Below are 17,166 nucleotides of genomic sequence, written 5' to 3' on the forward strand. Positions count from 1 at the left end.
TCAGTTATCCTCAACCTATTTTGTACCAGAGCTTCTATGGATAATATTTTTTTGGAGATTTTAAATTTATTTTTTCTCAATTATACAATTTATATCGTGAAACAATGGAAGCTCTGAAGTAATGTTTTAAAAATGAACGCTTCTATAAAAAGTCTATAAAATGAATTTAAAACGAAAAATGTTGTCTTGCGCACTGCATTTACTGTTATATTCTCAATGGAAAATAACGGTAGAACGTAAAATTCAGCAATTTTTCAAACTTCTTTTCCATGTTTAGAATTTCGACACCTGAGCTGATGAGCATATTTCTTCAACAAATCAACAGTCGCGCAAGATTCTCGCCTGGAAACATGAACAAATCTTAAAAATGAGCTAGATTGCTTGTAAAAATCAATTTTTATTTCAAAATTTCTGTTTTAATTGTGGCATTCGACATTTTTCCGAAACCCTTTGCCATTTCAATATGTTGCAAACGATGTTGCAGTTGAACCAAGCTTTACTAGTCTTGAGTAAACGATATATTTATGGAATTACGTGTATGGTTATAGGATATTTTATTTATCTGCGATACCGTAAACTGGGGTAACTTAGACCACTTTTTTTTAAATGATGCCATTTTTTTACTAGATAAATTAAACTTAAATTGAAACATGTAAAATACAGGTCTATACTCTAGCTTCACTCACCATAACTTGCTGGCTCCTGCCTCTCATAGTTTTGATGTAATTTAAAAAAAATCGATGGTCTTTTTTACCCCAGCTCTGGGGGTATCTTAGACTGTGTGGTAAAATCAATTATATTTTTTGGTAAAATAACTCCAAATAACTCCGGGTTTTGGAGCATTGTAGTAGAACTCTTCTAGTTACATATGCAAATGACAAATTTGAGGAAAGTTTCATAGTTTGCAAATGGGGGGTCCCGCCCCCCAGGTGGTCTAAGTTCCCCCATTGGGGGGTGGCGCCCCCCATTTGCAAACTATGAGACTTTCCTAAAATTTGTTTGTTGCATATGTAACTAGAAGAGTTGTACTACAATGCATCAAAACCTGGAGTTATTTTGCCAAAAAAAATGAAAAAATTGGAGGGGGTACTCCGACAGGCTTTAAATAATAGCTCTTCTTTGTGGGTCACATTTTTAACTTTTTAACCTATTAGATATGCAAACTTTTAAAATTTTTCTATTGTGTTACGTAGCCTCAATATTAGGCCTTTAATGCCCATTGACAGAATTTTTCTATGTCTAATAGTTTTTGAGTTTTGGGGGTTTTTGTTAAAAAAACGAAAAGTGGTCTAAGTTACCCCGGGAGTCTAAGTTACCCCAGTTTACGGTATGTTACTTAATGATGAATTTATTATGATAAATAACATAACTTACCTATAGATTATGATACATTTTCTTAAAAACCCGCGCTGAAGTGCAAATTTTTCAACAAATTTTGTGTACGTTCTCTTCTGCGCTCCGACGGATTCTGTCTAATTTTTTGGATCGAAGTATTTACATTTTAATTGTTTCTGAAAATTTTACATGATCTACAAATTTCGATTACTTTCAGTCACAGAACCTAAATATAACTTTAGCTACTTTCGATGGCCCACGTCGGGTATCAAAAGTTCAGACCGTTCAAAAAATTTTATAAAATTTTATTCCTCCAGAATTATTTAAATAAAAGACCAGACCAAAACTAGTGAACATTATTTTTTAAATAACATTTAATGTACTACTATCAGGATACGTCCGCAGCCGTACATGATATACCGTCGGTACATCGGCCCCAGAATATTCCACTCTAGTTTTGCACAGTACGAATTTCATTCTAATTTGCTTCTTATTTTTCTTGTTACCAACGAAAGTTTGGGCGCTCAAGGGCACTGCAGCTCGAGGCTGAGATCCTTTGATCCCAGCAGGGATTACTTTATTTTACCCTCTCTCTGTTCCCTGTTGTACCCTCCTTCTGTTCCCTGTTGTACCCTCTCTCTGTTCCCTGTTGTACCCTCCCTCTGTTCCTGTTGTACCCTCTCTCTGTTCCCTGTTGTACCCTCTCTCTGTTCCCTGTTTTACCCTCTCTCTGTTCCCTGTTGTACCCTCCCTCTGTTCCCTGTTGTACCCTCCCTCTGTTCCCTGTTGTACCCTCTCTCTGTTCCCTGTTGTACCCTCCCTCTGNGGGGCCGTATTATATGAATTTTTTTAAATACACGTAGCGGCCTAGGAACACGTAGCGACATAAGTACACGTAGCAACCTAGGTACACGTAGCGGCCTAGGTACACGTAGCTGTCAATGTTTATATTGATCTATTCAGTATCAGAGAGCGTCCTAAGTACACGTAGGGGCCTAAGTACACGTAGCGGCATAGGTACACGTAGCGGCCTAGGTACACGTAGCGGTCAAAGTACAAGCAGCGGTCAAAGTACAAGTAGCGGTTAAAGTACATGTAGCGACCTAGGTAAACGTAGCGGCCTAAGAACATGTAGCGGTCAAAGTAGAAGTAGCGGACTAAGTACACGAAGAGGTTAAGTATAAGTTGCGGCCTGAGAACATGTAGCGGCCGAGTACACGTAGCGGCCTGAGTACTCGTAGCGGCCTGAGTTCATGTAGCGGCCTAAGTGCACGTAGTGGCCTAAGTACACAAAGCGGCCTAAGCACACGTAGCGGCCTAAGTACATGTAGCGGTCAAAGTAGAAGTAGCGGCCTATGTACACGTAGCGGCCTATGTGCACGTAGCGGCCTAAGTACGCGTAGCGGCCTATGTGCATGGAGCGGCCTAAGTACACGTAGCGACCTAAGTACACGTAGTGGCCTAAATACACGTAGCGGCCTAAGTACACGTTGCGGTCAAAGTAGAAGTAGCGGCCTAAGTACTCGTAGCGGCCTATGTGCACGTAGCTGCCCACGTACACGTAATGGCCTATGTGCACGTAGCGGCCTATGTGCACGTAGCGGCCTAATTAAGTGACGGCTTGGTTACTGACGACTTTTCAAGCTAAACCAACCAATCAGAAACGAGTAATCGTCCGCTCCGTCCTCATGGGTTACTATGTGTATTAAATGGATTATGGCCCCGTGTAACGGAATTTTAAATTTAATAAGCCTTCTTTAATGTCATTTATTAAAGGAAATGCTGGTAGCGTCATTATCGTGAGCCCACGAAGTTTGAAACATCACCCTGATGCTGCGACAATTACTTAATTAAGAAGTCGAATCGGAATTTCATCATTAGATTATCAATCAAAATGAGGATGACTTAGCAAATTAGGAATAATAACGTATTAATATAATAAAAATTATTTATCAGAATTTAGGGGTGGATGTTGATCGTGTATTAGTTTAGGAAGTTGCTACACTGAGCTTAACTAAATCATTGAGATTTACTCCATGCGCGAGCATCTGTTTACATTGATCTATTCAGTGTCAGAGATGCGCAAGCTTCTGTTTACATTGATCTATTCAGTGTCAGAGATGCGCAAGCTTCTGTTTACATAATCTATTTAGTATCAGAGATACGCAGGCTTCTGTTTACATTGATCTATTCAGTGTCAGAGATGCGCGAGCTTCTGTTTACATTGATCTATTCAGTGTCAGAGATGTGCGAGCTTCTGTTTACATTGATCTATTCAGTGTCAGAGATGCGCGAGCTTCTGTTTACATTGATCTATTCAGTGTCAGAGATGCGCTGGATTCTGTTTACATTGATCTATTCAGTATCAGAGATGCGCGAGCTTCTGTTTACATTGATCTATTCAGTATCAGAGATGCGCGAGCTTCTGTTTTACAACAAAAAATTCTGTTTTACGACAAAATTCACATTATTGGAATTAAAAGACTAAATTCAAATTATTAATACCTAAGGCAGTGTATTCAGTGTCAGAGATGCGCAGCCTTATGTTTAAAATTATTTAAATTTTAAATTAATAACTTTTAATTAAACTAACTTAAACGAGAAACATCTATCCAAAGTTTGAGTCGTTTTGGAGACGCGCGTTACTTGAAAATTCCCGAACTGTTTCTTCGAGTTACTTCGAGTTACTCGTTTGGGATTCTGTATAAGTTGTGGTTAATCGTTACCATCACATTGACGTGGTAATCTGACTCTCACAATTACCGGTATTCGATCACTGTTATATTCACCATTGCCTTTGAATATCATTCTCGGCTTTATGAATATAACTTATTATAAAATTTATGGCATATCGTATTGAGTTAATAAATGGAATTAATATTCGTCCAAGTTAACAAATTATTGAAGATTTAAAAGGAGGCGTAAAGTGAGCGGTGTGATCACTCCGAAAAATGAATGAATTGTTTTGTCCGAATAGTGACACTTCTTATACACAACACAAGCAGGGAGCAGGCGTAGCATATACCCATTTATCGTACCAAACTAGGTCAGGATGACTCACACATGAACAAAAAGTTCATTGCTATCTGGACAAATTCTCAACTTTTTTTTCTGTTACAAGATAACTTACGAACAGAGCGACAGCAAAATGAAATGCGCGTATAGCGTATTTATTATCCGAAGCATTCAAACTTTATTGCAACGAAGCTGTAACAGTATGAATGGAATATGAATAAACTATGAAGGTTAATGATAGTAGAAAGGAAGTTATGGAACAGTTTCATCCATTCATATGAATGTGAAGTAAATATAGACCATGTATCTGGGTCATTATTATAGACCGTCCATTTTTGTTAAGTGTCCACGTCATTGTTATAACGGAGTGTAAAATGATTCGTTTTATGATAGTTGTTAAATATGTGGGTAAAATGAATAATTTTGCCGTTATTGTTATCAATAATGATAAAGTGCAATCAAATGTGTACGACAGATTGTTCCCTTCAATCCTAATTTTAATGAATGTTTATTCTTGCAAAACTGAAGCAAATCGATGAGTGAACAATGGTTCTTTTAAGATGAATCTTAAATGGTTTAGTTAGTTATAAGTTATTAATTTTTTATCCTAAGAATTTCTCTATAACAATAATTAATGGATCACCATTACTCTGCAGAGCTGGAGTAAAATTTTTCATTGTATCAAAAATGAAGCTGTTATCATAAATGTTGAATGATTCAAATGATAAATGAGTTACCATTCAGGATGAGGTCTATTACACTATGTCCTAATAATTGCTCTATAACAAGAATTAATTTGAATGTTCGTGTGTCAAAAATGTATGTTTTTAATATCAAATGAAATCGTAACATCTAACTTACACATTTCACTATAGCAATTATAAATTTATTAACACTTCGTTGCAGAGCCGCAGTGAAGCGATGCGCTGTCTCAACAATGTCAATCTCTTATGTTAAATTAAATTGATTAACTTTTCCTTCTTCCGTTATTACAATGTATTTATTATAACAATTTCTCTATAAAAATAAGTAATTTATTGATATTTCATTACAGAGCCGGAGTGGAACGATGCGCTATCTCATTAATGTCTACCTCTTACGATGAAGTTAAATCGTTAACTTCATTTCTCTACAATAATAATTAACTTAATTTCTCTGTAAAAGCAAAGTATTTATTATAACAATTTTTCTATAAAAATAAGTAATTTATTAATATTTCTTTACAGAGTCGCAGTGAAAGCCTGCCGTCGGTTTGCTCAGGCAGCGGCGGAGGCTACACGACAGTGGCCGTGAAGGGCCAAGTGCTGCTGGCACTGGACTATTTCTTTACAATAATAATTTATTTATTATACCAATTTCTCTATAAAATCAACTAATTTATTACCATTTCTTTACAGAGTCGCAGTGAAAGTCTACCATCCGTTTGCTCAGGCAGCGGGGCAGGCTACACGACGGTGGCCGTGAAGGGCCAAGTGCTGCTGGCACTGGACTATTTCTTTACAATAATAATGTATTTATTATAACAATTTCTCTATAAAAATATGTAATTTATTAATATTTCTTTACAGAGTCGCAGTGAAAGTCTGCCGTCCGTATGCTCAGGCAGCGGCGGAGGCTACACGACGGTGGCCGTGAAGGGCCAAGTGCTGCTGGCACTGGACTACAACTACAAGGAGGCGGCACTGCAGTGCCACGTCCTACAGTGCCGCGACATCGCTGCTGTGGATGGCAAGAGGGGGCGGTCCGATCCGTGAGTCTTTTTGTTATTGTAATTGTACATCTTTTTGGTTATTTTGTAATTATTATTTGTAGTGAATCTGACAAGTGAAGTATTTTGTTATTTTTTTGTATATCCTTTAGTTGTTTTGTAATTATTATTTGTACTGAATCTGACAAATGAGTTATTTTGTTATTATTTTTGTACGTCTTTTGTAGTGAGTTATTTTGTTATTACTTTTGTACATCTTTTTGTTATTTTGTAGTTATTATTTGTACGGAATCTGGCCCAAGAGTCATTAAAATATTGTACGGAATCTGACCCGTAAGTCATTGAAATATTTTACGGAATCTGGCCCGTGAGTCATTAAAATATTGTACGGAATCTGAGGAATCTGGCCCGTGAGTCATTAAAATATTGTTCAGAATCTGGCCCGTGAGTCATAAAAATATTGTACGGAATCTGGCCCGTGAGTCATAAAAATATTGTACGGAATCTGGCCCGTGAGTTATCTCAGCTGGGATATTTTTAGTTGTATTTTGCTAAGATTTATTGTGATACTCGTATTATCGGTTTAACGCTTCAGATATTTGAGATTAAATATTAGTGATGTTATATTTGAGAAATATTATTACTGCGCGAGTTGACTGAACTGAAAAAAAAATATTAAGTAAAATGACCGCAAATGAAGTTTGCCATGTTTTCATTGAAAATTTGCATTTAAATTCCTGGTAAGCGGGAGATAAAACAGACTTGTGATATAAGCTATAATATCGTTCGGGATGTGGGTATCATTTTTATATTTATTGTGATGTTAGCGGTCTGTTCTGTGAACTGAAGTATTACACATTTAAACGCAAAGAAAACGCTAATGAGATGGAAACGCAAAGGAAACTCTAATGAAATTTACAATGGAATCTCTAACCAGTCTAATGAGATTCTATTGTAAATTTGTGATTTCTTTGATTGTTAATTATTATTAAACTGGTGGTGTAAGTAAACTAATTATATAAGCTGGAATATTGTTATGGGTGTAGGGTATTTGGTTGATATCGGTTGTGATGTTTTCGAAAATGTTTTTGAAATTTTATGTGTGTTTGCTCTGATATTATCGATCGGGTCCGTGAGATCTTTGAGCTGAATTTTTAGAATAGATGTGGGATTTTTTCGTAGGACAGTTTTTTGCTATAAATATTCTACTAAATTTAAATGCGCAGTGGTACTTGTGAAAATTATTACTTGTGCAAATTTGTCCTTTTTAGCGCATTTTCTCATTTATGGAAAAAATGCACTATTGTGCTCGCCATGTCCGTCCGTCCGTCCGTCCGTCCGTGACCACGTTTTCGTCGACGAGAAAATGCGCTCTCTGTCACTCACTGCAGTGAGTACTGTGTTATATTTTTTAAATTAGGACTCGGATGATAGGATTCTTTTGTGAAGCATATTTTGTGTGAATATACAGCAATCCTGCAAGCGAAGGTTTTGCGTGGTGTGCTCATAGGAAAGAGTAAATAGCGAGACAAAGATAAATAGTAATTGGCATTTATCTGCTGCTCTAATTAGGCTAGCCTCAGGTGTAGGTGCAGAGATAGTTAGGCTAGCCTCAGCACTAAATTCAAACCTCAGGGCTAACTTTAGGGCTAATTAGGCCAGCCTCAGGGCTAGATTTACGGCTAATCAGGCTAGCCTCAGGGCTAGATTTATGACTAATCAGGCTAGCCTCAGGGCCAGCTGTATAGGGCTGATTAGGCTAGCCTTAATACTAGCTTTTGGGCTAATCAGGCTAGCCTTGGGGCTAGTTTTAGGGCTGATTAGGCTAGCCTCAGGGCCAGCTTTAGGCCTAATTAGGCTAGCCTCAGGGCTAGCTTTAGGCCTAATTAGGCTAGCCTCAGAGCCAGCTTTAGGGCTAATTAGGCTAGCCTCAGGGGTAGTTTTAGGGCTAATTAGGCTAGCCTCAGGGGTAGTTTTAGGGCTAATTAGGCTAGCCTCAGGGCCAGCTTTAGGGCTGATTAGGCTAGCCTCCGGGCCAGCTTTAAGGGCTAATTAGGCTAGCCTCAGGGCCAGCTTTAGGGCTAATTGAGCTAGCCTCAGGGCTAATAAGGCTAGCCTCAGGGCTAGCTTTAAGGTTAATCAGGCTAGCCTCAGGGCTATCTTTAGGGCTGATCAGGCTAGCCTCAGGGCCAGCGTTAGGGGCTAATTAGGCTAGCCTCAGGGCTAGCTTTAAGGCCTAATTAGGCTAGCCTGAGAGCTGTCGCGCCAGCTTGCATCTCCGGTCGCTGATTACGCGCTGTGATGATAAGGAGGTGTGATGTTGACACCGTCTTAGTTTAACGCTGGTTAGCGAATTGAAGTAAACGAATAAACAAAATGAATAACTTCTCAAATTTTATAACCTCATTAGGGAATTTTCCTAAATTTATCTTAATATTTTCAAACTAGAATGAAGTTAATTAGAGAAAAATCCGTTCGAATCCGTTCCCTTTTAGCGTTTTGGTTCAAATATTAATTTCAATCGTTTTATGTTAGTAAAATCTACCGATTTGTCAATAGAATAATGAATTATTAGTAGTAATGAATTATGACTCCCCATATCTAGCTTCAAAATACCGAACGATGCAACTACTGCGAAAATTCTGATCCCAGTAACGTTTCGACATGATGTATTTCGCTGTAAAATTTCCGTGTATTCGCTGTACTAGACTAAAAACAAACAATCAAATGTTTAAAAACACGTATTCAATTATATTTTGTATGCTAGTTAGTAATTATATAAAATAGGTAATTAATAACAAAATTTGAATTGAACAATATTCGTTTCAAGTGATGATTGTAGTGTTCGATGTGCTTACCTTTTAAAGCTGGAATAAATAATAATAATTAAATAATAATGCAAATTGTTATTGATTTGCATATTTTGTGGGCAGATACGTCAAGGTTTACCTGCTGCCAGACAAAACCAAGGCGGGAAAACGCAAGACTAAGGTTAAGAAACACACCTTGAACCCCACCTTCGATGAGGTCCTTAAGGTAAGACCCTCTTGAACCCCACCTTTGACGAGGTCCTTAAGGTAAGACCCTCTTGAACCCCACTTTCGATGAGGTCCTTAAGGTGAGACCCTCTTGAACCCCACCTTCGATGAGGTCCTTAAGGTGAGACCCTCTTGAACCCCACCTTCGATGAAGTCCTTAAGGTAAGCCCTCTTGAACCCCACCTTTGATGAGGTCCTTAAGGTGAGCCCTCTTGAACCCCACCTTCGATGAGGTCCTTAAGGTAAGCCCTCTTGAACCCCACCTTCGATGAGGTCCTTAAGGTAAGCCCTATTGAACCCGACCTTCGATGAGGTCCTTAAGGTAAGCCCTCTTGAACCCCACCTTTGATGAGGCCCTTAAGGTGAGCCCTCTTGAACCCCACCTTCGATGAGGTCCTTAAGGTGAGACCCTCTTGAACCCCACCTTCGATGAGGTCCTTAAAATGAACCCCCTTGAACCCCTCCTTCGATGAGGTCCTTAAGGTGAGACCCTCTTGAACCCCACCTTCGATGAGGTCCTTAATGTGAACCCCTCTTGAACCCCACCTTTGATGAGGTCTTTAAAGTGAACCCCCTTGAACCCCTCTTTCGATGAGGTCCTTAATGTGAACCCCTCTTGAACCCCACCTTCGATGAGGTCCTTAAGGTAAGCCATTCTTGATTGAGCAACACTTAGAAAAATGAATGTGACAAATTTTCCAAATAGAGACACACTATTTTACCCGCATCACGTACGGCCCTTTGCCGGAACACATTTTGTCAGGATGACCCTCACATAAGCAACCATGCATCGCAATTTGGACAATGATCCCCTCATTTCTCTGAATGAATGGTTCACTAACGCACCGTAAATGGTCCGTAGCCGTAAACGGTCCGTAGCTGTAAACGGTCCGTGGCCGTAAACGGTCCGTGGCCGTAAACGGTCCGTGGCCGTAAACGGTCAGTGGCCGTAAACGGTCAGTAGCCGTAAACGGTCCGTAGCTGTAAACGGTCCGTGGCCGTAAACGGTCCGTGGCCGTAAACGGTCCGTAGCTGTAAACGGTCCGTGGCCGTCAACGGTCCGTGGCCGTAAACGGTCCATGGCAATCAAAGGATGGATGCAGAGACGGGACCTTGTCGTAGGAATAGCATTGTGAGACGAGACATTTTCGTAGGAATAGCATTGTGCATCAAAGGATGGTTGCAGAGACGTGACAGTTTCGTAGGAATAGCATTGTGAATCAAAGGATGGATGCAGTGACGGGACACTGACGTAGGAATAGCATTGTGTGTTCAACTCGCCGAAGCATATTGACGTGTATTTGTTGGCGATGGCTTGGCGTGTGTTGTTTTTCAAATATGATAGGGTCCTTGGACAGTCATTGTTAACAATTCATTTAAGATAACCCCATAAAAAATCACACGGAGCTAAATTGGGGGATCGGGGTGGCCAAAAGAGGTCACCTCTCAAGAAGATGGGGCAAAATGTTGTCTCAGAAGATCCATTGAACATCGCGCTGTGTGGGCCGTGGCTCCAACCTGTTGGACCAGACATCCCGGACATTCATTTCAGCAAGGTTTGGCAAAATAAAGCGTCAGTCATTTGCGTGTCCGATCAGGAAACCGACCTGGGCCTTTACTTTCAAAAAAAAAAATTAAGAGATCGTAAGTTCATCAGCCAATCATTGACGGCCTTTCAAGCAAAATACACCAATCATAGACAAGAAAATAGAGCGTAAGTACTTACGTTCACTTAGCGAGTTTTGAAAGTATGGCTCCTGAAGGATGAATACGGAACCAAGTACGGAATGCTCGTTAAGTAGTGAGAATGGATTAGAAATGTACGCCTCGACAGCAAACGCACGCTGCTCACTTGTCCAATGCATAGTAGCAACCAACTAAGCGGGACTCAAAACTTCATGACCTTTTTTTCATATAAATGCTCTCCGCCCTTTTCATGCAACATCAGGCTGTTTGGCGCGAAATATAAAACAGGAAATTTCTCTGAATCACCTTGCACTTTCCATATTTGTTGAACGTTTATTCTTGCATCTGTTCAACAGAGAACTATTTTCCATGCCACGCTGAATATATTCTCTCGTGTACTATGCAGCAGTCATAGTTTTTGTTGTAGAATTTATTATTTTATATAATATCTATTTAAACTATTCAACAGTTTCCTGTGGCACTGAGTGGCATGGCATCGCGCACGCTGTGGCTCTCCGTGTGGCACTCCGACATGTTCGGCCGCAACGACTTCCTAGGGGAGGTGCTGCTGCCCATGACTGAGGTGGCACTTGATGATGGTGCCCCTCGGTGGCACTCATTGCAGGAGAGGGTGAGTGGCACTTCCTGATGGAGGGGGCGCGAGGTACTCATTGCAGAAGAGGGTGAGTGGCACAGCTGGCACTCCCTGCTGGAGAGGGTGATTGGCAATCCCGGGAAGAAAGGTTGAGTGGCTGGTGAAAAGTGATGATATTTTGCACTGCTGTGAGAGGCGCTGGATTTTCGTTACTAAACTTTTAACTTGATGAATAAACATTACTACGAATTGATCCTAATGTGAAAACTTTATTAACATAATTATTTGTTTAAGTGTTAGATAAATTGACGCTATCATGAAATATGATAGGGATCTGAGGTTTCGAACTTCTCTCGCTTCTTTATTCGCCATTTCCCTTAGCGTTACCCTTGTTATTTCCCTCTTTTGTTTTAGGTCATTTACATTGAATTTTATTATTTATAATTTCGCTTGCAGGACATCCAGTAGATTTGAACTCTAGTTTATTCATGTAAATATATTCACGAGCATCGTAGATTAATAATTTACGAAAAATAATAATATACAATAATAATAGTCAATAATAAAATTAAAAAGTAATATTCTATAAAATAGTCAATAATAATATTCTATAATAATACTCAATAATTAAAATTCGCTAACAATATTCACTAACAATATTCAATAATAATATTCAATATTAATATTCATATTAATATTCAATTCATCGTATTCATTTCAGTCTGAGTCTGTGGATGAGCTGCCCCCCATCACAGGGGGGTCAAGGGGGGAGGTGATCGTGGCCCTGAAGTTCGTACCCCCTGACCTCTCTGGGTCCAGCACGAGCCTGTCCTCGGTAGGCCTAGGCGGGTCTAGACGCGGTAGGCGCAGCAAGGGAGGCCTCTATGTCCTCATCAAAGAGGCCAAGAACCTACAGAGCAACAAGCCTAACGGCACCGCCGACCCTGTCTGTAAAGCGTACGTATCTTACTTAACCTACGCCGCACGTATTGTACTGGAGTTTCGTCGTTTGTATTTTGTAGAAATTACGCCTTGTATATCCTAATGAAATTAACCCTGGCATATCCTAACGAAATTACGTCTCACGTATCCTTATGAAATTACCCCTCATGTATCCTAATTAAATTAAGCCTCACGTATCCTTATGAAATTACCCCTCATGTATCCTAATTAAATTAAGCCTCGCGTATCCTAATTAAATTAAGCCTCACGTATCCTAATTAAATTAAGCCTCAGATATCCTAATTAAATTTAGCCTCACGTATCCCAATGAACTTACGCCTTACGTATCCTAATGAAATTAACCCTTACGTATCCTAATGAAAATACACCTCGCGTATCCTAATGAAATTGCGTCTCACGTATCCTAATTAAATTAAGCATCAGATATCCTAATTAAATTTAGCCTCACGTATCCTACTTAAATTACCTCTCACGTATCCTAATGAAATTAAGCCTCGTGTATCCTAATTAAATAGCGCCTCACGTATAGGTACTAATGGAAATACACCGTACGTACCCCACTGTAAGCTGTGGATGTATCTAACTGATATTACTACCATCAAATTTCGAAAAACTTGACATTAATGTTTCTTGAAATGAGGATCTTTTGTATGAAGATGTATATCTTTAAATGACTATGTTTGTTTGATGACGGAAGTTTTAAATGATTGTTTGTTTTTAATGATGGAAGTTTAAACGATGATGTTACTTTAAATATCGATGTTAAAATGATACCTAACGCCCCCAGAACACTGATGTCGGAGAAGGTCCTTCAATGATGGAAGTTTAAATGATGATGATGATGTTTAAATGACAATGATGATGTTTAAACGATGATGTCAGTTTAAATATCGATGTTAAAGTGATGCCTAACGCCCCCAGAACGCTGATGCCGGAGAAGGTCCTTCACTGATGGAAGTTTTAATGATGATGATGTTGTTTAAATGACAATGATGATGTTTAAATGATAATGATGATGTTTAAGCGATTATGATAATTTAAATTGCGATGCTAAAGTGATGCTAACGCCCCAGAACGCTGATGCCGGAGAAGGGCCGCAGCAGCAAGCAGAAGACCGCAGTGTGTCGCCGGACCCTCAACCCGAGCTGGCACCACACCATGCACTTTGATGACGTCAGTCTGCAGGACCTCATCGAGCGGTCCCTAGAACTCGCCATCTGGGACCACGACAGGCTGGGACCGTCCCAGTTCCTCGGAGGATGTCGCCTTAACCTGGGACTTGGTCAGTTCGCTTGGAAACCTTACGCGGGTTAAGCTTGGACTTGGTCAGTTCGCTAGGAAACCTTACGCGGGTTAACCTGGGACTTGGTCAGTTCGCTAGGAAACCTTACGCGGGTTAACCTGGGACTTGGTCAGTTCGCTAGGAAACCTTACGTGGGTTAACCCTGTCTCTTATACACATCTAGATGTGTATAAGAGACAGACCTTACGCGGGTTAACCTGGGACTTGGTCAGTTCGCTAGGAAACCTTACGCGGGTTAACCTGGGACTTGGTCAGTTCGCTAGGAAACCTTACGCGGGTTAACCTGGGACTTGGTCAGTTCACTTGATAACCTTACGCGGGTTAACCTGGGACTTGGTCAGTTTACTTGATAACCTTACGTGGGTTAACCTGGGACTTGGTCAGTTCGCTTGGAAACCTTTCGTGGGTTAACCTGGGACTTGGTCAGTTCGCTAGGAAACCTTACGTGGATTAACCTGGGACTTGGTCAGTTCGCTTGGAAACCTTTCGTGGGTTAACCTGGGACTTGGTCAGTTCGCTTGGAAGCATTTCGTGGGTTAACCTGGGACTTGGTCAGTTCGCTAGGAAACCTTTCGTGGGTTAACCTGGGACTTGGTCAGTTCGCTTGGAAACCTTTCTTGGGTTAAGCTGGGATTTGGTCAGTTCGCTTGGAAACCTTACGCGGGTTAACCTGGGACTTGGTCAATTCGCTTGATAACCTTACGCGGGTTAACCTGGGACTTGGTCAATTCGCTTGATAACCTTACGCGGGTTAACCTGGGACTTGGTCAGTTCGCTAGGAAACTTTTCGTGGGTTAAGCTGGGACTTGGTCAGTTCGCTTGGAAACCTTACGAGGGTTAACCTGGGACTTGGTCAGTTCGCTAGGAAACCTTACGCGGGTTAACCTGGGACTTGGTCAGTTCGCTTGGAAACCTTGTCCGCGTTTCCTGGAAACGTGATTTTGTTAAAATTGGTACTTCTTAATTTTAACTGATTTTAACATTTTCACTGCCTACTTTCATACCCCTTGCCATACATCACAGCGTTCCTCCTACTCCTTACCGTGCCTCCAAACGTACCACTCGCCGTACAACTTACCGCACTATTTACCGTACCTACTAACGTACCGGTACCTCCTAACGTACCGTCTAATGTAACATGTACCATTTACCTTACCTACTAACGTACCGTCTAACGTACCATTTACCGTGCCCGTGTCCGCAGGCTTGTCGTTCGGACGGCCCGCGGAGTGGATGGACGCGACGGGTTTCGAGCGCCGTATTTGGCAGCACATGCTGGAGAAGGCGGACCTCTGGGTCGAGAGCTCCTTGCTGCTCCGGACCTACATGGACCGGCCCGTCTACCCCATGGAGCAGACCTCTGCAGAGTGAAACGTCCAATAGACCGGCCCGTCTACCCCATGTAGCAGACCTCTACAGAGTGAAACGGCCAATAGACCGGCCCGTCTACTTGTAGAGTGAAGTCTCCAGGTTTTACTCCATTACCAAGATGGATCGAAAGAAATTTCTAGAATTTAGTCCACTGCAGAGGTGGATAAAGTCATACCAATGTATGTAGTTTGTTACTAAGACTTGAACAAATCTCGGGATCACGATTAGCTGAGCGGATGGAACGAATATTTCAAGTTGATTTAAAGACTGAGGGCATAAATGTTACTAAACTAACGTTGCTGGTGCTAATACCAGTATTGTTACTAGCACTAGAGTGCTATATTATTCAGCTATACTTTGCTATATAAATGATGAACAGGCTTCTGAATTAAATTTTATCTGAATTTTAACGAATTCTCTGTTTTGGACTCGAGAAGCGGGTTATAAAATTGACCTATGGTGTAGATTCAGATTTAGAAATGAGAAATATCATGTCGCTGTTTATCTTATTTTTTGATATATTTCAACTTCACAAGTTTTGCCGGCTGACAAAATACCGCGATCTCTATTATCTCTAATGTACACTCAATGTAAACCCGACAATTTTTATCAGCGATGATGTTATTTCAATTTTCCATTTTATCTAACATTTTACAAAATATTTTATTTCTCGAACGCACAGAAATTGCTCAGGTACATTACTCGAAGCATTCCTCTTTCTTAAGTTTTTTTGAACATTATAATTAAACTTTGTTTCAAAACTGACGCTGTGACTGGCCTCTAAAGTAGCTAGAATAAAATTAGTGAGCTAGAAAGATAATATTCAAAAATATTTTCATACCAGAAATAGTTAGTTCTTGGAGTAGCTGTGAAGGTAAAATCTTTTATTTTACCAGATGTAAATTTCACACAAGTATTAGAGCCAATGTTTTGTTTATACAGCTGGATCGTGTGTGGTGTATTGCGAATATTTTTCTTGTATAGTTAGAAAATGAGATGAAACGCGAAAAAATAGCGCCGTGCGTGAAATATTGTTGCGTGCTGCGTGTAGACATCTAGCAGCGTGCTGCGTGTAGACATCTAGCAGCGTGCTGCGTGTAGACATCTAGCTGCGTGCTGCGTGTAGACATCTAGCTGCGTGTAGAAATCTAGCAGCGTGCTGTGTGCTGCGTGTAGACATCTAGCAGCGTGCAGCGTGCTGCGTGTAGACATCTAGCAGCGTGCTGCGTGTAGACATCTAGCAGCGTGCTGCGTGTAGACATCTAGCGGCGTGCTGCGTGTAGACATCTAGCAGCGTGCTGCGTGTAGACATCTAGCAGCGTGCTGCGTGTAGACATCTAGCAGCCTGCTGCGTGTAGACATCTAGCAGCCTGCTGCGTGAGAAATCTAGCAGCGTGCTGTGTGCTGCGTGTAGACATCTAGCAGCGTGCAGCGTGCTGCGTGTAGACATCTAGCTGCGTGCTGCGTGTAGACATCTAGCAGCCTGCTGCGTGTAGACATCTAGCTGCGTGCTGCGTGTAGACATCTAGCTGCGTGCTGCGTGTAGGCATCTAGCAGCGTGCTGCGTGTAGACATCTAGCAGCGTACTGCGTGCTGCGTGTATCTAGCAGCGTGCTGCGTGCTGCGTGTAGATGTAAGATCTCAGTCACCTTGCCATTGGAACTACAATATGTTTCTTCAGTCCCGATTTTAAGTATATTATATTAATGTACCTCATCCTAATCATCGTAATTTGCATTACAATTTTCTTGTTGTATTTTCTCGTGTATTTCCCTCGCAATTCCCTTTGTTTTGACTGGGCCTCAGTATAGGCCGTACATTTTTTATTCTAGCATAAATTTTTGCTTGTGAAGAGCTTCTTTTAATGTCGAGTTTTCTTTGTGATTTTTTCTTCTCCGTTTTCCGTTTTTTCCGTTTCCTGTTTTCATCTGCTTGCATGTATTTATCACCTTTCCTCCCTGTTTCTACCAACTTCCACGTGCAGGTATTGTTCGTATTCATCGAAATTGTTATGTTCCAAACATAATTGTTCTAAGAAATCTTCTCTTTCATTGATATTTTTGTATAGGTAATCATTCAGCATTTAACTGTCCCACGGAACCTTTCGCTTAGTGTGTGTACATATTGTATGTTTTGTGCTTCTCTGAACAAT

At 40.7% G+C, this 17,166-nt stretch overlaps 1 protein-coding gene across 2 annotated transcripts in view; it reads left to right on the forward strand.

Annotated features, from left to right (window-relative positions):
• Window positions 1–16,376, forward strand: part of LOC108670686 (synaptotagmin-like protein 4) — a 28,866-nt gene extending 12,490 nt beyond the window's left edge. The window contains exons 2-7 of one of the 2 annotated variants that reach the window (XM_047881468.1): window positions 5,919–6,100; window positions 8,992–9,094; window positions 11,252–11,413; window positions 12,099–12,334; window positions 13,414–13,625; window positions 14,851–16,376. In XM_047881468.1, coding sequence (XP_047737424.1) covers window positions 5,919–6,100; window positions 8,992–9,094; window positions 11,252–11,413; window positions 12,099–12,334; window positions 13,414–13,625; window positions 14,851–15,014 — 1,059 coding nt within the window. In that variant the 3' untranslated portion in view covers window positions 15,015–16,376. Of the gene's footprint in view, window positions 1–5,918; window positions 6,101–8,991; window positions 9,095–11,251; window positions 11,414–12,098; window positions 12,335–13,413; window positions 13,626–14,847 lie in introns of both variants that reach the window. The other variant, XM_018158172.2, reaches the window with a different exon arrangement.
• The last annotated feature ends 790 nt before the right edge of the window (window positions 16,377–17,166 follow it).

The sequence above is a fragment of the Hyalella azteca genome, unplaced genomic scaffold (assembly GCF_000764305.2).
Source record: "Hyalella azteca isolate HAZT.00-mixed unplaced genomic scaffold, Hazt_2.0.2 contig8047, whole genome shotgun sequence".
Taxonomy (NCBI): Eukaryota; Metazoa; Arthropoda; class Malacostraca; order Amphipoda; family Hyalellidae; genus Hyalella; species Hyalella azteca.